This window comes from Lathamus discolor, chromosome 2 (assembly GCF_037157495.1).
Source record: "Lathamus discolor isolate bLatDis1 chromosome 2, bLatDis1.hap1, whole genome shotgun sequence".
NCBI lineage: Eukaryota > Metazoa > Chordata > Aves > Psittaciformes > Psittacidae > Lathamus > Lathamus discolor.
In genome coordinates this window covers 144,278,446-144,304,929 of record NC_088885.1, presented here as the reverse complement: position 1 = coordinate 144,304,929, position 26,484 = coordinate 144,278,446, and the positions used below count along the sequence as shown (strand labels likewise).

At 40.4% G+C, this 26,484-nt stretch overlaps 1 protein-coding gene across 3 annotated transcripts in view; it reads left to right on the top strand.

Moving 5' to 3' along the window:
• The first annotated feature begins 538 nt into the window (after window positions 1-538).
• Window positions 539-26,484, top strand: part of CSMD3 (CUB and Sushi multiple domains 3) — a 614,489-nt gene continuing 588,543 nt past the window's right edge. For all 3 annotated transcript variants that reach the window (XM_065668828.1, XM_065668827.1, XM_065668826.1), the window contains exon 1: window positions 539-885. In XM_065668828.1, the coding sequence (XP_065524900.1) occupies window positions 708-885 (178 nt within the window). In that variant the 5' untranslated portion in view covers window positions 539-707. The remainder of the gene's footprint in view (window positions 886-26,484) is intronic.

Genomic DNA, 26,484 nt, shown 5'->3' with positions numbered 1-26,484 from the left:
CTGTAATTAATGTTTCCGCGCAGAGCAGTTAGCCTGCAAACCCCTCGGAGAGGCGCTTGCTGCCGTGCGGGGAGTGTGCCCGAGAGCGCGTTTGTGTGTGTGTGTGTGTGTGTGTGTGTGTGTGTGTGTGTGTGTGTGTGTGTGTGTGTGCGGCTGGTGACGCCAGCAGCCCCACGCACCGCACGTGAATCGTTAATAATGAGGCAGTGATTGTTTCCGCGCGTGGCGGGGGGGGTGGACGCGTCCCGGCGCATCTCCTGCCCAGGGCTGCTCTGGCGGCTGCGGAGCCCTCGCCACCGCGCTTTCTTCCCGAGCCGTTTTCCCAGCCAGAATTGATCCTCTTGGGGGAGCAGGGGGGCGGGGGCAGGATCTCGAATGCAAATACAGTTTGGAGTTTATTGGAGAGAGTGGCTGAGCTTTAAGATGCTGTTCCGTGGCTCCCGGAGGATGCTGTAACGAGCCCACATTGTGGTGGGTTTCGGCTGCGCAGGGAGTTGGGGTAGCAGGGGGGGGTGGGGGAAAGAAAAGACACGATCGAGAGTAGCTGAGACTTTGTGCCCCCGTTGGAGAGATGGTTGAGTCCTCGTCAAGGTTGCTGTGGTATCCCAGAAACACCATTCACTCCGAGCTGTGACCGCGCACCATCAACAGCAACAACTCCGCTGCGCCTGGCCGAGGAATAGGAATTAGGAGCTCTCGAGAATAATATGAAAGGGATCTGCAGAGAGGAAATCCGTACAAAGGAATCGAAATTAGCAGACTTTTGGGAAAGGGAATGTACTAAATGCGGCCGGCTGGACTTCATCCTGGTGAAGAAAATGGAGATTAAAAGTGGATTTACATTTTGGAACCTCGTCTTTTTATTGATGGTTTCGTGTGTGAAAGGTAGGGTAGCATTTGAGGGGTATATTTTTAAGGGTCCGTTTGCTTTCTGTCAGGGCGTTGCAACCTCTCTTCTTGTTATACCAAGGTGTGTTTCAAAATATATTTCTCTCTTAATTTACATTTTTATCCTGAGTACTTTGCAATGGAAAGATATAATGATGGCTAAAGCGGGGAGAAAAGAAGGAGTTGACTCAGAGCTCTCTTCGGAGATAGGAAATGTATTTGCTTGCCAGGCTTGGCGTTCAATGCAGTGACTGAGCTGGGGCTCGATAAATATTCTTGCAGTATGCTCAAACGGAGACGTGAGTTGGTTCATATAGCCTCTAACTAGTGTATATTCCAGCAAATCACACCGGATGACTTTTTTAAGGGGATAATGATGGTAGTGTCTATTTGTGTTGGGGGGGGGGGGGAGGAGGTTTACCTACATTTCTGGGTTTCGATCGAGCCACGGGCTCTTTGCGGGAATGCCTGTATCGATGCACTTATTAGCTTAACCCGTTGTGTGGGGAAAGTTACGGAGGACCCCAGCGTGCGCGCAGCGGTCTCACAGCCCGAAATGCGCTTCTGGCTCAGCTGCTGGTTTCCATGCGGGGCTCACCGCCTGCCGACAAGGTGCGTTAGTAATTCAGCCTTGAAGGCATGGTCTGGCGCTGGGTGCAAAGATCGACCTTTTCTCTTCCCTCCTCTGGTCCTTTTCCCTGATGTATGTGGTAGGAGGTGCGTATTGGGGTGGGTTTTGTCTGTCCCTTTTTTTTTTTTTTTTTTTTTTCCTGTTCAAGGGCTCTTTTTTCCTGTTTCTCTGTTCATGAAAGGAGAGCAAAAGGAAACCTTTAGTTAGCGGCATAAATATCTCCACTAAGTCTGTGCTTGCAGACAGTTAAGGGAAATGCTACACACAGAGAGAAGAAGAAATATGTGGCTTGAATAATGTGCACCTGCAGAATTCCATAGACATCGCTAAAGGGTGAAGTGCTGATCCCATCACGCGTGCCTTCAGTAAAAGGATCTATTCTGCAACTCCCCACAGTCGGCTGCCTACCCGGAATAATCTCCCCTTGTTTGTGGCCAGTGATTAATATCTGATTAATCACCCTTTTATCCCCCTCCTCATCCTTATCCCTCCTCCCCGCCTCATTCGTACCCTCCCAGAATATTTAGTAGATATTATCGATCCTCTCCGAGTTTTTAGACTTGGTTATCGCCTACAGAGGTTGCCTGCACGGTGGGAAGGAGATGTTCTGGGAGGGGGGCGGCATTCAAAAGGGTGCCTTCCCAAGCTGGCTCTGCCTTGGATGAAACAGTTTATTGTAGAGCTTTGCAGCTGCTTGTCCCCCCATTTGCATCTTGTGGAAAAGATAATTCGTGTTTCATGGAGAGGGTGTCGAGGGCTTTTACCTCGTCCCACATTATCCTAACACTGGGGATCCAAGGGGAGGGGGCTTGCCTGCGACATTAATGCACATTTGGATCACAGGCAGCTTCTTTGTGTTTGCCTCCATTGACAGTAGCTGCCCTATGGGCATTGCCCCATTCTGGGGGCTGTCTGCGATCAAAGACGAACTCCGGGCTTTTCCCTGGGTTAGAACGCTGCCATTAACTCTCTCCCTGAGCCGGGTGCGACTACTGGAAGCCATGGGCTGGCTGCGCGGCGCTCCGCGGGCGCGGAGGGGGGGCGCCGGGGCTGCTGCCGCGGCAACTGCTTGGTGAGCACGAGTCGCGGGGCGGCAGCATCTTACAAAATTCAGGGCTCTGGCGGTTCTCCTCTCGCAGCGATGGCCGCGGAGCTGTGGAAGTTTCCACAGCACCTGTTGAGAAGCGCTTCGCTTGCCGTTGGGCATGGGGGAAGGAGAAAACACTGGATGCTCCCTTTCTCTTCCTGCCCGCGTACAGTCCCAGAGAGATGCTGTGCAGCGGCTTCCTCTCTATGGTCAGGGTCTGAGCCTCCCAGGTGCTGACCCTGGCAGTTTCTATACACTTTCTTTGGACTGGGGGGCTCCTCTCAGCAACTGCAGATCCAGTAGGTCAGATTTTACATCCTGGATGTAGGCTTCTTTAGGCAGCCAAGCTCCATAGAACTGGCTTAGACTCGCTGCAGCACTGCATCTATTCTGGGCATTCACATTCTCTCCCCACTTCCATGAATGAATACATTTTACCTAGATTTACATTCCCATTATGTTAGTACATGCTTCTGCTCCCAGAAATCATGTCAAAGGCAAACAATGAATGAATACCCTCCCATTTAAAACTTTCCAGATGTTGGGAGCAAGTTCATTCCCCAGATACTGCACCTGCTGTACAATTGCCCGGCAAGGCCTTGTCACCAAACCCCACCTCCAGCCCATACCCTTCACTTCTGCAAAGCTCCAGCCCATACCCTTCCGAATTTGCTTACCTCTACTGAATAGTCTAGCACCACATCCTAACACCAAAACTGTTGCTGAGGTTTCCGTCATCCAGACTACTTCCACAGCCTTGCTTGGTATCTGCCTCTCAAACCCTTCTTTCGTCGTTGCCCCATCACCATTTCTCTAGTCTCAATCCCCAGCTCTCCTACTGTTACAGGTGTCAAACTATCCCAGGGTGCTTACAGAGATGTTGATTTGGTTAATTATGTGCTCATTAAATATATCCATATAGACAAAAAATATCTCCACATTGGTCCATAAATTTGTGCTTCTCTGGCACTTTCCAACAACACTTGGGAGGGGCTAGAAAAGGGAAAGAAGAAAGAAAGAGAAAATGGAAGGAAATTGGCAGAACTGCTGAGGAAGGAACGGTGGGAAGACCTGAGGTAAAGAGGAATTGTACCTTCTTAAAGGAAAATCTTTAGCTGCTTACAGAGTATCTGTTATATCATGGATCAATCTCCAACAAAAATCTTCCTCAGATAGACAAGGAGTGACAAAGCAAATAAATTACATCACGGAAAAGGAAGGAATGCGTACAAACAAACAGAAACAGTAAACAACTCCCACACACACTACCCAGCCCTTAGAAAATGCAAAGCAGGGTGATGCCTGGACAGGTGCAGGGGATGATGGCTCCTGTTCTCCTCCCTTTGGATGTGCAAGACACCTAGGAAAGTTCCTTCCTTTCCTTCCTCACTCCTACCACAAGAGAAATGAGGAGCAACATTTAGGCACAGAGATACAAACCAAACTTGGAGGGGCAGGGAGTGGAAACTTCCATCATCCAACTCCTTACAGAAGGGGGAGGAGAGGGAGAAAAAAATAACGTGCATTAGTGAGCTTTGCCTCCTGGGATTTAGGACAGAAATCACTGATACCTGCACCCCTTCGGTTTGGCAACTCCCTCCACCACCAAAACCAAACAAACAAACAAAAAAAAAAAAAAAAAAAAAAGGACCCAAACCTATAAATGTTTGTGATCTGTTTGTGGGAGCAAACCAGAGGGGAAAAAGGCGAAATGACCACAGACCTCAAGACTTCTCCATCTCCTCTGTTTATTGTTGCTCCAAGACAGAGATCGGAGAGCACCAAGGTCTGCTTTTTTCTCTGCCTGGGTAAAATGAGGCTTTGCTTCTGCTGTTGTTCCTCTGTTCCCCTGTTGCAGTTGTGACAAGCAGAACAAGGGCAGCTTTCAAAATGAAAGGGAGATGAAGTGGTGAGATTTTAAACGGCTCATTGGCAGAAGCAGTGATGAAAAAATGGGAAAGGATTTCCATTTCCAGTGATGGGTATCTGGCATGTGGGAATATTTAGCAGGGACAAAGCGTGCCCTGCTGCTCTCAGCCACCTCTGCAGTCACAGAATCACAGAGTGGAATCATAGAATCAATTAGGTTGGAAAAGACCTTTAAGATCATTAAGTCCATTAGTCTATCTTCTCCCCCATCCCACCTCAACCCCGCTCCCCTCAGGCTCTGACAGCCTCTCCCCACTGCTTTCTTCCCGGTCCCTTGGTTTATGGGATTCCTGGCGATGTCTGTTCGCGTCGGGGCACGGACGGGCACACCGAGGTGCTCGCTCGGTCCCCAGAGTGGAAACTGTTGGGTTAGAATCGACGGGTTCGGGTTTCCCCAGTGCCAGATGGTCGCTGCCGCTGCTGCATCTTTGTGCGTGTGTGTGGGCGTCTGATTGTGTGTCTGTGCGTTTGTACGCACGCAGGGTACCGGAGACACTGACTAGAGAAGGGAGAACGTCGTCCTTGGGTTTCAACTCCTCGTCATGCACAGGCTCAGCTCTTCCTCGGTGCCTCTTTCCCGCAAGCTCCCGCAGATCCCGCAGGGCTTTGCTCAGCGAGCTGCGGTGAGTGCGTCTTTTGGAGCCGCTCAGTTCTGCAGGGATGCAGACAGTTACCCTGTCTCACCCCCGCCTTCTCGGGGCTAAGCCAAGGCTCCGCTGAGCCCCTACGCGTAGCGCACAGCTCCTCCTACTCCTCTTCTGCAGGTTAGAAATGAAGGAACACACAACCCCTCTAAGCAGCATCGCGGGGACTACCGCGCCCTGCCCTACCCGATGGCACTAGGGACCCTCAAAGGGCACAGAGGAACGTCGCCTGCAGACTCCTCTTTTTCATTGCGGGAGGCAGCGGTCGCAACGCGGAGCCAGCACGGAGCGGCGGCAGACCCCGCCTGCGGGCTCCACCGCGCCCGCACAGCGACCGGCCTCCGCAGCCGCCTCAGGCGGCCTCACCTGCCGGGAGTCCTTCTTAATACTGTCTCACATCGCTTGGCTTTGCTTACTTTGGCATGTTGACTCCTGCAAATCTTCTGATTGCAAGTCAGACAGCACTAGGGACAGAAATAGCCCCCTGCGCACGGTGAGCCCCTTCCTAGAGAGAGCAGGCTGAGGGCTCCAGCAGCCCACAGGCTGAAGAGGGGACATGTTCTATCTGCAACTCGGGTATCAACATCTTGACTTGGAAGCACCACCCCAGAAGACCTCAAGAATTCCGTAGATGTGCTTTCAAATCTCTCCTTTTCCAAAACTCCCATGCAAAGCAGAAACTTGTAGTCTACCTGGTATATTGCTTGCTTGTGAGAATTTTTGGGGTTTGTTTTTTGAGGAACAAGTCAAATAGGATCAATTACCTGTCTAGCTTAGTGCCCTTTATCTCCAAAAGTGACTATTAGCAGCAGTCTAGGGAAAGATACGAGAAACAACACACACAGAGTGACTAGCACGTTATCCTGGATTTCAGAAGCTAGCAGTTTTGTGTCTTTTGAGCTAGAGGCTGCTTTTGGAACACCATGTTTTAAGAGACATGGACTGGCCTGTGCTCCGCTCATTTTTCTATTCTTTATCCTTCTGCTTCCCTTCTCTTCCCATACATCCTCCATCCTTCACACTCTGCATTTGGCTGAAAGCACTGAGTAGTATGAAAGCTTGTAATAAAATTAGCAACAACCCAATGTTGTTAATGTGCTACATAGGTCAACCCCCAAAATTTGAGATTTGTGACCACTGAATCTAGTAAAGACAAAGAAAAGCACAGAATTGTTCCGAGAAATTTAAAAAAATATTTTGAAATATCCTGTGGGGATGGCTCAAATTGCATGATTGTAAAAGGTAATGAAGAATAGCATAGCCTTGTATCTCTCCTTTTATAAAAAAAAAGTGTCTCAGACACTATCTGACTTCCAGAGGTATTGAGTATTTCCAATTTTAGCTGTCTTCAGTAAGAGCCTGGGGAACTAGTCAGCACCTCTGAAACAAGGCAAAGTGAGTCCATCACTATAATACTGGGAGAGAGTATAATTCAAAAGAAAAAAAATCTATAAAATAACTTAAAATCATCTGTAAAACATTAATTCTAACGAATCTGAGAAATTGGAATTAATAGTAATAGGAAAAGCTTTACAATCTGCTGCAAAAATCAGTTTTTTTTTCGTTGTTGGTTTTGGTTGGTTGGTTTTTGGTTTTGTTGTTTTGTTGTTTTTTTAACTTCTCCACTAGTAGAAAACTTCAATTCTATTTTACGGGGCTTGTGACATCTCAGACTCAACTTCTTGCTGATAAGTATCATTCGGCTTGTATTTCTGAACATAATGGTTAATGTTGAAAAGATAGATCAAAGCCTTTGGGGGGAGATTAGTTTTCCAGTTACTCCAAAGCAATCTTCCAGGAAAGAACAGTCAAGAACAGACAGTTTGGCCTAAGTTGTTTTTTTCCCCTAGATCTCTATAATTTTAAGGCAGTTCTTATTACACAAGATTTGAAGAAGTGATATTTAAGTAACAAATCAGAGAGGCATAGGATAGGAGTAGTTATTAAAAGGCTATAAAACCATTTTGATTGAATAATTTTCATGCTAAGGTTTATTGCAAAATTCCAGAACTCTTATGAGCTTTAAACACATGCCTTTCAAACAACTCTGTGGAAGAATGCTTCCTTGTCAGTGAAATTGTATGATTTCTTTACGAAAGCAGACAATCTTTGAATTGATGGAAAATTCAAGGACAATATACGGCAATTATCTTGGACCTAAATAGAAGGGTGCATAATATGTACTTTATAGGATCTCAACTGTGTCTTAAAAAAAAGGCTAGCAGTATTAGATGTTGAGTGTCTGATTCCCAACGTTCAGCATTTCTTCTGGGAAACGGAATAGACAAGGCTATCAGACTATGAGGAAGATGGGTTTAAGTCTACATACACACACACACACACACACACGCAGACATACCAGGTTTTTGTATATGCTTATATTTAGTTGTTTTAGTTTCCAGATCTGCCTTCATGGTCTCACTGGCCTGTTCTTACAGTCTACATAAGATCACTATGGCTCCATAATTCTAGCATCACAATTGTTGTATACTGTTGTAAATGTCAAAGAAGAAAATGGTTGAAATTCATCATCTCTTTCCCAGTGTCTGAAGTCTTAGGTGGATAAGTTTATAGATTTAGGAACAGTGTTACTTATAGAGTAATAATATTCTATAATGTTGTTACTTATAGAGTAACAATATTCTATAATAACATTTATTGTTATTATAGAATAACAAGACTCAAAGTGTTGGGGAATGGCATAGAAGGGATTCCACCAGGACTGGTCCTCTCAGAATTGGATTGTCAAAGAGTAAGGTGGGATGCAACCAGCATAGCCATAGAGAGACAGACTGCCATTTTCCCTTAGATTGTACAAGATGCATCGTAGTGTCATGTGTTATATTCACACTGAATCACAGAAATAAGGTAAATAGCAAGAAGTAACTTAACAGCAGACGGGTTCACGGCGTGATGAATTTTCACTTCCCTAGGCATGTTAAGTAATACTGATTATTTTTGCAGTAGGACTAAAGGAATCTGCAGGCTTGTGGCAGAAATTACTGAGTTGTTACTTGAATTATAGAGATTCTGACCTTGAATTCTATTTTGTCTCTTTCCCATATATGCCTATTTTATTAGCTTTCTATCTTTATGCATTGTGACTCTTTTGATGTCATTCTCATAGAATTTTGTTTGCACATATGTGCACACATGCATACATAATATGCACATATAGAAATCAATTTCATATATTTGGTTATGTTATCAATATATTGAACAGCCTTCATTGTTATCTTGCAAAGACACAGGTAACAGCTTGAAATGTTTGAAATGAGTTTCCTAAGCCATCCATTACCTCTTAATTTATTGTGTATTTCTAATCTCAGAAGCAAGTTCTACTATAATTTTTAACTGCTTTCACTAGCCAAACAGGAGTACAAGTAGTGATATCTAACAAATGTTAGGAAGAAAGCTTGATGAAAAGAAAAACCACACGTTTCTAAAATACTAATAAAACCTGATCCTAGCACATTAAAAATTAACTGACATAATTATTCATTCACACAGATTTAGGATTTTTTTTTAATATAGTTTCTATAAAACTTTTTAGTAGAATGAAAACCTCTAATCACTTTTTAAATGTAGAAAAAATGTTTCTGTGCTATTTTCTTTTTTATTTTAATACTGGTATTGTCATTTAAAGAGCCTGACGTACCACATCTCAGAGGTGGCTGTATTTCAGTAGCAGTTAAAATGATCCCTCTGTGATCATTATCTTCTTACAGAACTGTTTCCATACCCAGCAAGTGGATGTCTACAAGTTTAGTTTAGAGTCCTTGGCTAAAATGAACTACATAAATGCAGAATGCAGATATCCTTGTTTCAGCATAGCATTGAGATGGAACTCCTTGAATTACAAAACCTTTCCTCCACTATTTAATCTGACCCAGAAGGGAAACTTCACTTTCTGCAATAGTTAGCTTTCTTGATTGGTGTGCAATTTTCTTTGAGGATCAAAGCTTAGTCTAATTAAAACTAATCTTTTAAAAGTCTACACTGAAAGTTGCATTTTTGCTTCCATATATCAGCTTTGATCCAAAGGTGAATGGAAGTTATGAAACAGGATATAAAATGAGCTTCTAAACTGCCTGTTGTTAAGCCCATTGAAAGCAACTGAAGAGTCCAAATCTACTATTGAGAGCAGATTTGCCTCTGCTTCTTTTCATACTGAGTTTTGAATTGCAGTTTTCTGTACATGTGTTTCATTTGAGTCAGCAATATAAATTATAACAGAAGCCATGCATTTCACAATACACTAGAAATTTTCAATAGAAGTGCTCTTTGGAAAACTCACATTGCATTATAAATCTAAAGATTACAGAAGTAAATTGTTTGTGATTCTGTTGGCAATGCATTCCAACAATTCTGGTAGCAAGCATCTGTAGCTGTGTGCTCTATCGAGAAGAACATATGCTTAATTCATGACCATGCTCATCTTATGTGTTTTACCTTGAACACATCTATGCTGATACTTTAACCATACAACTACTGCTACTTATTTTAGCAATGCTAATTGCATAACATGGCATTTTTAATGACCACAAGTGAAGAAATACTTACAATTTATATTTCAGAATGAAGCGGCAAGACATCTCCAAAATCTTTACATCAATACAGTGTACACAGAAGTGCTTATCTGATTAGAGAGTTTTCATCATTCTAGCATATTGAAGTAACATGATACAAATTGTACTTTATAAAGTGAATGTTTTAGCAGTACTCATGGCAACAATACTTCCCTCTTAAGACTGCCACTAAAATGGTATTTATTAAATATTAAATCCATTCATATCAAACTGCTGAAAAATTTTCCTGGAACTGAGGAAAAAAATACATTTGACGGTTTTGAAAAATGTCTACTTACACCTGAAAGACGGAAACTGACTGCTCAGTCCTCATTTTCTTGGTGTGATTTTCAACTCAGAAACAAACAGGAGCAAAATTACCTACTCCTTTCCACATTCCTATTCAGCACTATTCTATCACTTTCATTCAGAATTCTTTTCAATAGCTGCTCCTTTCTGCAAGATTTTTTGAAGGGGGCCAATCATTTCTTTCACACAATTCACATAGTTATTAGCTTCAGAGACTTTGATAATATCACCTCTTTACCCTTTATTTCAATCTTGGCAACTCCTTCCTGGGAAAATAAAATACCTCTGACATTTGGGAGAGGTTTTTATAGATTCTATTTAATGAACTTTCATATATCCTAAATGCAACCATATTCTCCTTATAGCAATTACAGACATCTTGTAAGAATGTGAATGTTATATTTCTTCAATGTCCCAATTTTTTAGAAGGTTTAATTTTCAGCCCTTTCTGTGGAAAGAAAAATGGCATAGACACTAGACTAGCAATAGCATTTCTGTGTTTTTCATAGAGGGTACAGTGCCAACAGAACCTCCCATATCTTCTCATACAAGAATAACAATTTTCCCTTGACAAATAGGTGAGATATATTTTATTGGCATTGTCATTGTCAGCAGCGGAGAGTTGCAACAATCAACAATGTAAGACACAGTGATTTTTGTAAACATCCTGACAAATTTATGCTTCTGAAAGCTCTTTATCTGAAATAGCAATGAGCAACAGAATCAATGTTTAATACAGAATGAGTTAACAGTGATGGTGACTGCTGCATGCTTGTCTCCACAACTTTCCTAAGGATATGCTTCAACTATTCCTAAATTTCTCTAGTACTACAGTTGTAGGTCATTTAAATTTGTATGAGTTTCTACACTAATTTCAGCTAGTTTTAAATTAAGCTACCCATAAAAAAAAACCCACCATTCTCCTAAACTCTATCTATATATTTTCACTACACTCAGTTTCTAGCTCATCAGCTAGCTGCTGTAATTTTTGCCAATTTATCCAGCCTCCTCTGCACTTCTGGGCTCCCTTCCCAAACTCTCTTCCCACTCCACAAGTACCACTGGAAAAGTCCCAAAAAACATAAAGCTGCAGTAAAATATAGAAAGTTCTCTTCAGTTTCTATGTCATTTGTAAAGTCCTTTTGTGGCCCAAAGTAATAAACGTGTAAGGGTAATCTGTTAGGAAATGAAATATCCTCCCAGCTTTACGGTCATAGATTAGATTTACAAACTTTTTTCAAGATGTTCTTTGGATTTTAAATCACCTGCAAGAAAGCAAGATTGGAAGAGTGGAGTTTCAGTTATATTTGTTTTCATTCTTCAGTCTATTGTGGCTGTCTACATGATTATTTTTTGTTAATCAAATAATACCCCTTCACCCTAAACAATGAAACATCAAAACGCATTATTAGAAAAGGTCAAAACCTAATAGTAACTTAAAAGTAAATTAGTCATTTGCATACAAGTAAACAATGTAGAATCAGATTACATTTGAATGTAATGGATACTCTACATAAATACTTGTAAATGGGGTTGGAACTAGATGATCTTTAAGGTCCCGTCCAACTCTAACCATTCTATATGTTTGGAAATCTATGTTGAAACTTCTCTGTTTTTCAAGCTCCAATGTACACTGTTGATGTGACATGATAAGGGAAATCTTACAGATCTAATATTACTGCTGTATCCTAGTGATATCATCATTCTGGAATGACCAGAAGAGATTAGTCTGTCTCTGGATTCTACAAAATATTGTATATGAATTTTTTTTTTTTTTTTTTTTAATGTCGCAATAGAAAAGGGGAGAAAAAGAATCACGTATGTTAAATCAGGGCCAGATTTGTTGGTATTCTGTTACTCACTTGTTCCAAGATTGACTTTGAGCATTTCAATGAAATCAGGAGATTTTGCTATGTATCTGACTTGTGAAAGGTACTGTTCCAAATTGCTCCCTATGGGGCCTCTTGTACTAGTCACCGCTTTGAAATCCAGACAGTTGAGTCAGTCTCTAATCTTAAGAGTCACAGTGTGCCACAGATATCAGCTAAGCAGAGAACTTCCTCAGCAGAAGCTCTGTAATTATTAAGAAGACAAGAATTTCCTGCTAGAATTTAGGGCAAGTCTGAGGTAATTATAAGGAAAATGGCCCATTTATTAAAAAATGTAGAACACAGTACAATGAGTACTGAAACATCATTGAAGAATTTGCAGGTACTTCTGAAGATTTAGCTGTACTTTAATGTTTTCTGAAGAACATTTTCTTAATTCTTCAAAGTTTTGTTTTTTTTTAACTTTATTTTTTTAGCCAGGACAGAGTGTCCTGTAGGTGAACATCCTCTTGCCAAACTGATTTGGATGTATTTAGTTGATCCGTTGTTTTCTCCTCATTGGCTTCCTCCATGCTTCATTAACACAAAGTTTATTTTCACTGTTACTTTTGTACCATACTTTTTTTGTGCTTTTAATTTACAGACTGCTTGGGGCTAGGTTCCTATTCTTTGTCTGGCACACTTGGATGACTGTGCATTTTTTGAGAGGCTGCATCATTGATTTTTCCTATTTGCCCATGTCTTACCAGGATTTTAAATATACCCACTATCTACTTGAATATCTGTATTTTACAATCTCAGCATCTCTTCTATTGTTTTCTACCTGACTTAAAATTATTTTTCCTATCTCATTTCTGTTGATGGCTCAATTAATGTTTTTAACAGTGTTCTTACTTCATGTTGCTTGGTGGCTGTAAATCTTTCCATTCAAAGCTTCTTCTGAACTGAGAAGCATATTTTTGAACAAGAGTGATCATCTATTCGATTATAACCTTACTGAAGAACTTAACAGTAGGTTATTTTGGAGCTTGTCCCTACTGAAATGAGAAGATTTGTTATTGACTTTCAGCGGAACAGAGCAGATTGCTGTAACAAGCAAACTGCTTCCTTTCAATACAGGTAAATTATTTATTATATGACAGCTACAAAACTGTTCATACCATGCATGGGATTAAACTGATGAAGCTGAAAAACTGTAGCAGTTGAACTCCATCAGATTGTTTTAGGCTGGTACCTTAAGATGGTACTAGAGGTAGTGAGCTAAGTAGTTGACACTCTCAGAAACCTTACAAGCTTTGGTCACTGTATAATGATAGTTAAGTGAGGCTGAAAAGATGTTTGCTATCAGTTTTTATTATAGCTTTTGAATCCTATTCTAACTCATCATTCATTTACTAATATGGCAGGAGAAAGGCTAAAGTTGCAAAATGAGCAGAAATTCTAAAATCCATTTTAAAGTCTAAATAATTTCAAACCTTTAGAAGACAATGGATCAACAGTTTATTAACCAGTAGTGGTTTTAAACTGTGATTTGGTCCAGAAGTTGGCAGAAGCACATGAGAAACCCGAAGAGCTTGAAGTTTTTGTCTGATCTCTAAATCGTAAACAGCTGAGAAGATTTAAACATTTTGTGTAAACAAATTTGCATCCAGGCTGCTAATCTGCATGCCAGCCTTGGTTTTGGCATTTTCTGAAGTGATGGAAAAATGCTAAGCCCTTAGTGCTAAATGGAGTTCATAATGGAAATGCCAACAGACCTGTAATTACCTGTATTGTGATTCTGCTGAAAGCTTCTTTATCTGTCTAATCTTTCACAATGGAGTTAAATATATAAATTCTTGAAAGGAGGGAAAAAGGAGCTTTATGTTGGAAATACTGAACTGCAGTATTGCTGCATTTTCTTCCAGATATCCACTTACGGAGATATCAGTAACGAGAAAGTTATTTAAAAAAAAGATGTGGCATTTTCTGTGGAACTGTAAAAGCAGCCAGTGATGCTTAAAAGTTTAACTTAACCTCAATTTTTCAATCTTTTTGAGTCACCTTTCTGGTAAGGTATGAGTGAACAGATACAATCAACCATTTTTAATATGGCAATGAGGAATTATCATAGAAGAAATGTGACTCTGTCTTGACATGGCAAAAAAAAAAAATGCAGCCAACAAAAAAAACCCAGAAATTAACATTTTGCTGCCTTAATACCAACCATCTGTGCTGAAATCTTCTGCACTTGGGGGGAGAATGAAATATAGGATAGTGCATTTAGAAAACTTCTTCAGAAAATTAAGTGGAATAACAATAATAAAAATGAGAGAAAGGTAGCTATCTGAACTCTGTAATTTAGGAACTCCATTATCTGCCAAGTTTAAAGTCGAGTTTTCTCTGGAAGAGCTTTTTCTTAGTGTCTTTTTCATTCCCCCCATGAAAATCTTCATCAGTTTGTCTATAAAGACCTGAAAAACTAGACAGCATGTGCCCTGCAGAGACTGATTAGGATGGGTGATTCAAGCATACCAGCTTTATTCCATCTCCACATAATTTTTGTGCACTATCCAGGGCACATAGCTGTCTCTGCAGAACAACTATCACACAATCACAGTAGCCATTCATTGAAACAGGATGTTTTCTAGCATTGTCGGCCTTCGTGGTTTTGTGTGTGGATGAAATGTGTTTCTCTGAGGCTCCCAGAGCAAGGACTGACAAAGCTCAAAGCAAATATCCTGAGGGAAAACAGAGGAATATACTGCTTTTATACCTTCTTTCCAAATTTCTGTTTATAAAGCAGCTGCTTCAGTCCCAAGATTAGCTATTTGCCCATTACTGTATCTTCTTGAACATCACTCTCCCTTTTTGACCGGTGGCAATTAGGACTCCAGACAGTGCTAAAGATATGAGTACATCAGTGTTTTCTGTAGTCTATAAATTACACTTTGTCTTAATTGCATTGTTTTACTCTTCCAGCTCATGCTTAATACATGGGGAGAGGGGGCTTAATGGCCATGGAACAAAAAGTTGATGATTTCAGAGAAATGCCAGTAATGACTCTGAGATGAAAACTTTTAGATCCAAGGTCAGCATCACACAGGTATCATTTAGATATATTTTCCTATATGCATATTAATCTCTAAAACTCACCTACTTATGCATTTGTACACCCATTCATTTTGTGAGGATATTCTGGCGTTCCTCAGTACTGGTGCACCATTTGATTGATCGAAGGATCTTCACATCATCTCCAGTCCTGCAAATTTCACTGCATACTCCTTACTCCACTGGGGATGGAGATTCGGAGGAAAACTGATCCTGTCACTGATCCTATCATTGATCCTATCACTGATCCTATGGTAACCACGCATTTGATTCTTCCCTATCTAAGCAAATGATCATTAAGCTGTACTCTGCTTCTTATCCTTTAACCAGCTTTACGTTCTTAAAAGGATCTTTCTTTCCATTTGTCCTGTTGTAACTTTTTTCCTTTGACCTTTGCTGTGGAGTCTCGTCAAAGGGTTCTTGTATGTTGATAGTGACTACACTTAAAAAAGTTTAGTTACTGTGATTAATGGATCCAGAATTCCGTTTTCCTGGATGACAGTTTTAAACAAAAACACTTAGTGGGGGTAGTATTCTGCCTGTCTCACACCTCCTTTCGTAAGCTTGCATACAAAATTATAGAACCAGAACAAGACAGTTGACAAGAGCTATAGCCACTATGTAGTATATGGAAAAGATGAGTTCAACCACCTCCTTAAAGTGTTTGGGAGAGCTGTTGAAGGCTCTGGCATGAAGGTCCAATATAAAGACACAAGCTTCTAGTTTCATAGACGTGCTTAAATGAGGCAAGAATGCAAGCTTATGGCAGAGTTTCCAGTGTACCTCTTTCTTGAGAGTTCCTCTTGAGAGCTCCCTATTGGCAGCCCACAGAAATCCCATCCCTTAGCACATAAGTTGCTATTTATTCAAGAGGATTTAAATTCATTTATACATGAAGTATGTGGAACAAAGGACCTAACCTACATTTCTGAACTCCAGTCTTGCACCTCCTATCTTATGTTAATCTATTGAAAGAAAGGTAAGAATCCATCTCAGATTTGCAATATCTGACTTGTAAGTACCGAGCCTCACTAGGTCAAGCCCCAGGACCACTGGAAAAGAGGGCTGCCTTCTCCAATTACACTGAAAAGCACTGTCCCACACAACATCCTTCTCTCTAAATTGGAGAGATATCAATTTGATGGATGGACCACTCGGTGGATAAAGAACTGGTTGGACGGCCGCACACAAAGAGTTGTGGTCAATGGCTCAATGTCCAGTTAGAGACCAGTAACAAGTGGTGTCCCTCAGGGATCGGTTTTGGGACCAGTCTTGTTTAACCTCTTCGTCGCTGACATGGACAGTGAGATTGAGTGCACCCTCAGCAAGTTTGCCGATAACACCAAGCTGTGTGGTCCGGTTGATACGCTGGAGGGAAGGGATGCCATCCAGAGGGACCTTGACACGCTTGTAAGGTGGGCTGATGCCAACCTTATGAAGTCCAACGATGACAAGTGCAAGGTCCTACACCTGGGTCGGAGCAATCCCAGGCCGGCTACGGATTGGGCAAAGAAGAGATTCAGAGTGGCCCTGCAGAGAAGGACTTGGGGGTGCTGGTCGATGAGAAAATGAACATGGGCCGGCAGTGTGCGCCCGCAGCCCAGAAAGCCAACCGTATCCTGGACTGCATCAAAAGGAGTGTGACCAACAGGTCGAAGGAGGTGATCCTGCCCCTCTACTCTGCTCTTGTGAGACCTCACCTGGAGTATTGTGTGCAGTTCTGGTGTCCTCAACATAAAAAGGACATGGAACTGTTGAAACAAGTCCAGAGGAGGGCCACGAGGATGATCAGGGAACTGGAGCACCTCCCGTATGAAGATAGGCTGAGGAAGTTGGGGCTGTTCAGCCTGGAGAAGAGAAGGCTGCATGGAGACCTCATAGCAGCCTTCCAGTACCTGAAGGGGGCCTATAGGGATGCTGGGGAGGGACTCTTCATCAGGGACTGTAGTGACAGGACAAGGGGTAACGGGTTAAAACTTAAACAGGGGAAGTTTAGATTGGATTTAAGGAGGAAATTCTTTCCTGTTAGGGTGGTGAGGCACTGGAATGGGTTGCCCAGGGAGGTTCTGAGTGCTCCATCCCTGGCAGTGTTCAAGTCCAGGTTGGATGAAGCCTTGGGTGGGATGGTTTAGTGTGAGGTGTCCCTGCCCATGGCAGGGGGGTTGGAACTAGATGATCTTAAGGTCCTTTCCAACCCTAACTATTCTATGATTCTGTTCTATGAAATATCCTGTTGGCTGAATCAGGCTGCTTTTCATGGGACTTCTAAGGTAGGATGAGATTGGTTAGTACTGTAAAACAGATTTAAATGTATTTCCGGAGTTTCAGGAAATGGTGCTGATTGTGTCGGAAGCACTTTTATTTCTAGAATTTGAACTGAACTGCTATTCCAAGCAAAGTGTTAGAGACACTGAGCTGTTGGAGTTGCCATATTTCAGATGAGGTGTTGCTGGCATGTTTGGTTGTAAAAGATTGCATGGTATTTCTCACAGGATATTGTCATTAGTCTTCATCTGCTGGCCAAATTCCAATTTGTATAATTACAGTCTGCTATCTAACTTCTCAAAGCAGACTATGTTAAATAACCTTCTACACTTCCTTTCCTAATCTTCTGACGGTCATTTCTGAGATTTATTAAATAATATTTCTTCTTAATCTAAAATGCAGCTGCTTCTAAATACTAGGGGAAAGTGACTGTTTTAGGTGTGTTGACTACTCAGCGCTCAGTGATAAATTACACAGTGGCATTAGTGGTGCTTGCCACGTGGGAAGAGCTCCTTAGCACTGTACAAAACTGAAGGAAACTACCTCCTTATCAAGATTGCTGCAATTTAATTTAGAGTTCGTGGAAACATTTTAGATAAACAATACAATATGCTCTACATGACAAGATGAGTATGAGCCTGGAGATATCTACACAGAAAGTTTTGGAAAAGTTACAAAATTTTTTTATTCAAGATAAGGAATAAATACATTATTTATTATAGTAGCACAATATAAAAAGTGTAAACCTGTGCAAAACTTCAAATTTGTCGCAGATATAAAAAAAAATCAAAGGGAAAAAAATTCGTCATTTGGGCAAGTCATGAAACTAAGTCCCAATTTTGCAATAAATGGATGAAAATGAAACATTTCAGATATACTTGAGTAGAGCATTTTTCGAAGCACGTACTCATTCAGTCCTTCGTTTCTGTGTGATAAGAAAAAAAAAAAAGGAAAGGGGAGAAAAGAGAGCAGAAAAAAAAAGAGAAAGGAGAAATAAAATAAAATTAAGTGAAGCGCATATTACGTTATTTTTTAATACAAACAAATGTTTTTGAAAACTCTTCGTTATTGGACTGTTTAAGGATTATTTGTTGAGCTACATCATTGCAGCAAAGCATGGTATTTGTTCCTCCCTCTCTGTCCTATTGTAAATAGCAACACTCACCAAAGTAAAAAAGAGATGGGAAGCAAAAGGAGTCCACAAAAATGTCCAGCCTCAAAAGCTGATCTGCAGGTCAGTATCTCCATCTTTTCTCTGTGTATATTGACATAGCTCTGTCAAAGTAGGAGAAACCATATCCTGCATAATTTCTTCCGATATTACTTATCTGCCTGTCCTGATTTCAGTTGGGATAGAGTTAATTTTCTTCCTAGTAGCTGGTATAATGCTGTGTTTTGGGTTTAGAATTATAATAATGTTGATAACATGCTGATGTTTTAGTTGTTGCTAAGAAGTGCTTACACTCAGTTAAGGACTTGTCAGTCTCTTATGCTCTGCCAGTGAGGAGGGGCACAAGTGGCTGGGAGGGATCAGAGACAGCACACCTGACTCATACTAGCTGTAGGGTTATTAGAATCATAGAATCATAGAATCATAGAATAGTTAGGGTTGAAAAGGACCTCAAGATCATCTAGTTCCAACTCCCCTGCCATGGGCACGGGCACCTCCCACTAAACCATCCCACCCAAGGCTTTCTCCAACCTGGACTTGAACGCTACCAGGGATGGAGAATTCACAACTTCCTTGGCCAACCCATTCCAGTGTCTCACCACCCTCTCAGTAAAGAACTTCTTCCTTATATCCAATCTAAACTTCCCTTGTTTAAGTTTGAACCCGTTACCCCTTGTCCGGTCACTACAGTCCCTAATGAAGAGTCCCTCCCCGGCATCCCTATAGGCCCCCTTCAGGCACTGGAAGGCTGCTCTGAAGTCTCCATGCAGCCTTCTTTTCTTCAGGCTGAACAGCCCCAACTTTCTCAGCCTATCTTCATATGGGAGGTGCTCCAGTCCCCTGATCATCCTCGTGGCCCTCCTCTGGACTTGTTCCATCAGTTCCATGTCCTTTTTATGTTGAGGACACCAGAACTGCACACAATACTCCAGGTGAGGTCTCACAAGAGCAGAGTAGAGGGGCAGGATCACCTCCTTCGACCTGCTGGTCACGCTCCTTTTCATGCAGCCCAGGATATGGTTGGTTTTCTGGGCTGCAAGCGCACACTGCCGGCTCATGTTCATTTTCTCATGAACCAACACCCCCAAGTCCTTCTCTGCAGGGCTGCTCTGAATCTCTTCTTTGCCCAGTCTGTAGCTGTGCCTGGCATTGCTCCGACCCAGGTGTAGGACCTTGCACTTGGCATGGTTAAACTTCATAAGGTTGGCATCAGCCCACCTTACAAGCATGTCAAGGTCCCTCTGGATGGCATTCCTTCCCTCCAGCGTATCAACTGAACCACACAGCTTGGTGTCATCGGCAAACTTGCTGAGGGCGCATTCAGTCCCACTGTCCATGTCACCAACAAAGATGCTGAACAAGACCAGTCTGAATACCGATCCCTGAGGGACACCACTTGTTACTGGTCTCTAACTGGACATTGAGCCATTGACCACAACTCTTTGTGTGCAGCCATCCAGTCAGTTCTTTATCCACCGAGTGGTCCATCCATCAAATTGGTATCTCTCCAATTTAGAGACAAGGATGTCGTCTGGGACAGTGTCGAACACTTTGCACAAGTCCAGGTAGTTGACATCAACTGCTCTACCACCCTCCATCAGTTCCATAGCCCTGTCATAGAAGGCCACCAAATTGGTCAGGCAGGATTTCCCCTTAGTGAAGCCATGCTGGCTGTCACCAAGGGCCTTGTTTTCCATGTGCCTTAGCATGTCTTCCAGGAGAGTCTGCTCCAAGATTTTGCCAGGCACAGAGGTGAGACTGACTGGTCTGTATTTCCCCGGGTCATCCATTTTCCCCTTCTTGAAAATGGGGGTTATATTTCCCTTTTTCCAGTTGTTGGGAACTTCACCTGACTGCCTTAGTTATTCCATACCACAGTACATCATGCTCAGTATATAAAAGGGGGATTTGGGCAGGAGGTGCCTAGAACGGCTTGGGTTGTGCTGGGTATCAGTCGACGGGTGGTGAGCATTTGGATTGTGCAGCGCTTGTTTGGTTTTTTTTATTTTATTCTCTTTCTCTTTTTGTTATTTACTATTTCATTCTTCTTTTATTCCTTCTTCTTTTTCTTTTTTTTCTTCTACTTTATTTCAATTATTAAACTACTCTTATCTCAATCCACTGGTTTTATCTTTTTCTGATTCTCCTCCCAATCTTACTAGGGTGTGTGTGTGAGTGAGCAGCTGGAGCTAAACCACAACATTTGCGCAGAATACTCTCTATCAAGCCAGAAGATGATTTTTGCTCTCAATGAAAAAAGGACAGTAGTGTTGACATTTCTGCTCATTATTGTTCCACCACATATTTTGCAAAATCTGTACAGGCTTATGGGAAATCTTTATGTTTGTTGAGTTTACACAGGACAATTCAACATACTTAATGCAAGTTCATAAGAATTTGTTTGCTGGTACTGTTTGGCAGTATTTTAGATCAAGACAAAAACCTCATAATACTATTCACATACTCATGTCTGCTTGAACTACATCTAAACTTAGTCCTGTATGTTTAAAAAAAACATAATACCAAGAGCTTTTTACATAATGTTATATGTAAATTAGGTATTCATGGGGTTGATGCATCTCTGGATTGAATGGAAGCAGAATTTGTGTTTATAGCCCTTGGAGAAATAATTTAAATCTGATTCAAGAAAAGTGTGTTATTACAGTGCAGATATTTGTCTTTACTGTGATCTCGAAGCTTGAGTATTTCTGATTTTTCTTCGGATGTTACAGATGTACAAAAACCTCTTTTTACTGGTTATTATTATGACTTACTGTTGCCAAAAACTGCATTAACTGCTATTTTGCAGTCTCCTTTTGCAGAATTTCCATTGTCTGTTTGAATATAAAATTAATAAATATGAGTTTAATACCATATGCACAGTTCCAAACCAAATAATGCACTCTTGCAGGTAATGATTAGGAGAAAAGCAAAATAAGTAAATTTCTCTGTTAAGCAGATTCATTATCTGTGGTTTAGTAAAAACTCAGGTACTTTGGTTTGCAATTTACGAATAGATTGCCAAAAAAACACATCAGGATAAACATTGTATACATTTGAAATGCACTTTGAAGTCTTCATTTCTTTAGAACTGTATAAGAATTGGCTTCAAGGGAATTGCTACTGTCCTTTGCTAGAGAAAAACAAAAATAAAATCTTGAAGTTAGTGGGTCAAATATAATCTGCTTTAGTTACTTTAAACAGATGGAAATCATGAATAATTATTCATAAAAAAACTATTTATATGCCCTTTCTAAGTTATGATTGCAAGATTTTTTTTTCAGTTACATAAATAGCAAATTTTAAAAAAGCAAGTAATATTATTTCTGCATATTAAAAAAATACAGTGGTTTGCTTTATAACTGTTCTGAGAAGCTGGGTGGGTCCAAATCCAGTGCAGACAGCACAAAAAATCTAATGTTTAAGATCAAGCTGCATGGAAGGATTTATTCTCAAACTTCCAACTATTTCTATTTTTTTCTGAGAATTGTAGCACTTTCATAATTCTGTTTCGTTTCATTTTGCATTTATATATGGGTTATTTCTGACTTTCAGGTCATTAATATATCAGGTCTTGAATCTGCAACCCTGCTGTCTGATGGAGTAAATAATCTTATCTAAAATGCTGAAATATACCAAAAATAAAGAAAATAACTGAACAACTGTATCAACATTGCCATTTAGACGCATTTATCTGCTCAGTGTCTCATCCTTCTGAACTTGCTGACCATCTATATTAACTTCTGAAATTTTCTCTGTGTCCATTCATGCAATTTATAGAATATCACAATACAACCAAACTTACACAGTTACAAGTACTGAAATAATTTACTTCCTACAATCCATCAGCACATTTCAGCTGGAAGGCAGCAGATTCTTGAATTGCTGTTACACAACTGCAAAATGAACATATGAGCATGTGTGTTTCCTCTTTCACTTACTCCCAGCTGTGAACTCAGTCCTTTGTAATAGCGTATTTTTCCTTTTTTTCTTATCTATGTCAATTCATGAAAAAAGTTCCAATTTCAAAAAACCAAAGAGAAAAAAGATTACCCAAGAGCCTCTCATTCTACCTATTACAAAGACTTAGGTACAAATGTGAGACATTCAGTTCTATAGTTGCAAGAATAGTAAGAAAAAGGAATTGTCTTTTGAGAAAAATGTTCTGTATGTTACTAGTTAACTGTAAAAGCTAAATTAATGATCTTAATTTTACCTTTGAAATCCTAGTTTTCCTCCCTAATGCAATTCAAACACCTGTATGTTGAAACTGCTTAAGCAACCTCACCAAAATCAATTTTTGTTGCTGTTTCCATTATAATTCTTGTGGTAGGTTTTTAGTTGGTTGGTTGATTCATTCTTGTTTGAGAAGCTGTTTGGGGGTTCTTTTTATCTCAGCATAAGTCTGAGCTTTCATAAACAGTGGATGACTTCCCTGTTGGGAGTGAGAAAGGAGGAAAAAAGAGCCAAATCATCCTTGTGCGTGCATTTGGGGTAACATGTTCTGCCCTGACTCCAGAAATGCTGCTCTATAGAGACAGATAAAGGACAGTCTGAATTTCAGTTCATAATACACTTTGTGATACTCTGGCTTAAAAGTTGTTACTTCCATGCAAACATTACTTCAGTAACAATTCTTTTGGGTATCCTCCTGTTGTTTTCTCCCCTCAGCTGGGAGGTTTATCTGTTGGTGAGCCAGCCTAGCCACTCACCTGTATAGAGCAAGCAGACCTGCAGGGAACGCTGGATGCTTCTCCACAGAGCACAAAGCAACCATGCAGAGTGAGCATCCTCTGTGCTAAGTAGGCTGTTTCCCACCGTATTATCACAATTTCACACTATGTTATATTGCAAGTCTTAAATGATTGAATGTCCCCTTTGAACATTCAAAGGTTTCCTACTGTACTTGCTCACTGTTATTGCATTTTATATTGCCTTGTGGCAAATTAGTGGAATATACTGTAAGAAAAGGAAGATCATCAGCATCTTATTTGCATACAAACATCATATTATTTTCAAATTATCATCTTTATGCTTCTCATTTTCCTAGGCTGTTTTCTTCAGCTTGTAAGAAGTTTGCCCATTCTATCTGTATTCCCCTATTAATGTTTTGTTGCATAACATAACAGATTTTTTTTCCTTACTTTCATTCTCTCTGTGAATATAAGAGCTACATTACACAATGATAAGAATATCAGCAATATTTCAATATTATGTTTTACCAATTTACACCAAGCTAGTCAGAAAAGTTAAGACAAAAGTGACAAAAACTTTCAACAAAAATGCAGTTCTTCACTTCCTCACTGCATAAAAAAATTTAGGATGCTTTCAATATTTCTATCATTGTCACTTTGCCTAAAATTTATAGCAAATTTCTCAGGCTCATGATGCCTTTGGCAACAGCCCCTGTGCTTTCCCCTCCACTAGAGAAGAACAAGAAAATGCAGTCATGATGAAGGCCAGTTTCCCTAGCAGCCAGCTTCCTTACTTTAGTATGTTCATGGGTCTCTTTGGCTCATGCCTGTTACTGTATTGTGCTTGCGTTGTATGAAATCATTTGTACTTTGAGGGACCTGTGAATGATAAGGGAAGGGGAGGTGATTTTTCTAAGAGGAACATAATGAAAGAAAGCTAAACTATGTACAGTTACAAGTGCTTTCATTATTGACAATGTCTGAACTGCAGACATGCTGAGATGTAATGGGGAATTGCAGCTTCAGGGAGCCATCTGTAGATCTCAAAGCAATATCATTCAACCCAGCGAAGTTAAAGCAGAAGGAGGTCTATTTTAACTTCTTCTCTTTTTTTTTTTTTTTTTTTTTTCCCCAACTGGAAAAAGACTTTCTAAGGAATTTTACAGCAGAATAAACAGATTTCCATTCTACCTCAGTTCTGCCTTATCTCAACCAACATTCTTTAGGCAGTGACCCTTTTTTCATGCAGTATATGATATTAACATTATGCCTCTGAAAGAAAAAATGTTAATGTATTTCCTGAAGGACACGTTGACTGCAGCTTTTGAAAATAGGGAAATATGTAATTATTAACTTGTATACTCCTGAGTTTAGCACCTGAAAACTTAATCTCAGCCAGACAGTCTATCTATAATGGAAGTGTCAGAACCTCACTGTGTTAGCAATGAGGAAAGTTAAAATGATCTTTGAAGCAGACTCTTCTGGCCATTGCTTCATACGTATACATGTCAGATTAGCAAAAAAAAAAAAAAAGTACAGAAACAAAATGAAACAATTTTAAATTAAACTGTTAATTGCCTTATAAAAGAAAGTAGTATTACAATCAGCTTTAGTTACTATTTGCTCAACCATTTCAATAGGGAGGAAACAGAAATAATTAAACAAAAGATCCTATGGCAATCTTTAAAACACAAATCTCACAAGATTACCATAGATACCATACTGCTTCTGGATTACATGCAGTTCCTTGCACTGTCAAATACTGAAATAAACAGCACTATAATTCAGTACTGTGCTAAATACAAATCCAAAGTTCATTGGGCCCACTGTAGGCTTCACAGGGTTTCAGGTCCATAGCAGTAGCTAAAAATGAGCAAAATAGACTTCACAGATATGAGTAGTGGAACATAGACAAATCCAGCACTAATAGCCTCCATTGCTAAAAAGAATTTACAATATATCATCGTATAATTATCGTTTGACATTCAAAATAAGCCACAAATGTTCTATGCTTGAACTAGGGGAAAAGGTGACAGCCAGGCAGATGATCTACCCAGTGATTTGTGTTATTTTTATTCTAAAATAAAATTCTCTGTTCTCTCTAGGACTGATCAGGAGTGCCATGTTTAAAAGCTGCACTTCATGCGGTGTCAGCTAGTAAACACTGGCACTGTTTCGATGTGTTAGTAAAGAAACAGCGTCTTTAACAGAGTTCTAGTTTTCTAATCATCTCTGGCATAGCTAACTTTTACTTAATGGATCTCCATAATGTTGCTTAGAGATACAAAAGTGTGATAGTCCTTTCTGGTAGTAAATGTTGACTATGTTTGAAAAGCTTTCATTATGACTATAAGGATTTTAATTGTTCTTGTCTTTTTAGTCTCTGTCAATATGTTAGCTCTCATATACATTTAGACTATTAGTTGGATGTAAATCATTTTGTGGTAATTAAGACTCAAGCCATTTTCTCAGTGATTTCATCATATTCTGTTTCAAAGTAATTTATTAGAGACTGGGATTATTTGTTATACTCACTCTCTTTCCTAATAATAGCTGCCTTACCTTACCCATTTCTAACTGAATTGCTTTACTCACATTCCAAATGTGGTTTTCTCCATTTTGGGACAACAGCCTTACTATCAAATATAAACAAAGATGGTCTCATAAGAACTTCTGGTCCAAAAGTCCACTGAGAGAACATGAAGTGATATTAAAATACAAATGTATTATATGTGAAGCAGAACTGGTAAGATGAAAAAAGAAGAGGAAAAAAGGCTTCCAGAACAAATTCTAGTGGCAGCTGATCCTGAACAGATTGATTAGACATAGTCTTTAATCTTCTGATTCTGAGTATTTATGATTTTTTAACTCTATCATGCATTCCACTTTGGATTATCTTCTAACACACAATTTATTAAAAAGTTATCATCTCATCAGTATATTAAGTCCATGCAAAATCTTCAGTCATTAGCAGTACCACACTTTAAATTCACACGTCTTTTAATGCCACTTATAGACACCTTTTTGTCTGCCAGTACTAGGTGTTTTGTCTGATTTTTGGTTACATGGTGGACATTCTGCTTATCAAGATTATTGTTATCTGTATCATACTTAAAGTAGAATCATAGAATTATTGAATAGCTAGGGTTGCAAATTCCAACTCCCCTGCCATGGGCAGGGACACCTCACACTAAACCACGCCACCCAAGATTCTGTCCAATCTGGCCTTGAACACCTCCAGGGATGGAGCATTCACAGCCTCCCTGAGAAACTCATTCCAGTGCCTCACCACCCTCACAATAAAGAACTTCCTCCTTATATCCAATCTAAACTTCACCTGTTTAAGTTTTAACCTGTTACCCCTTGTCCTATCACTACA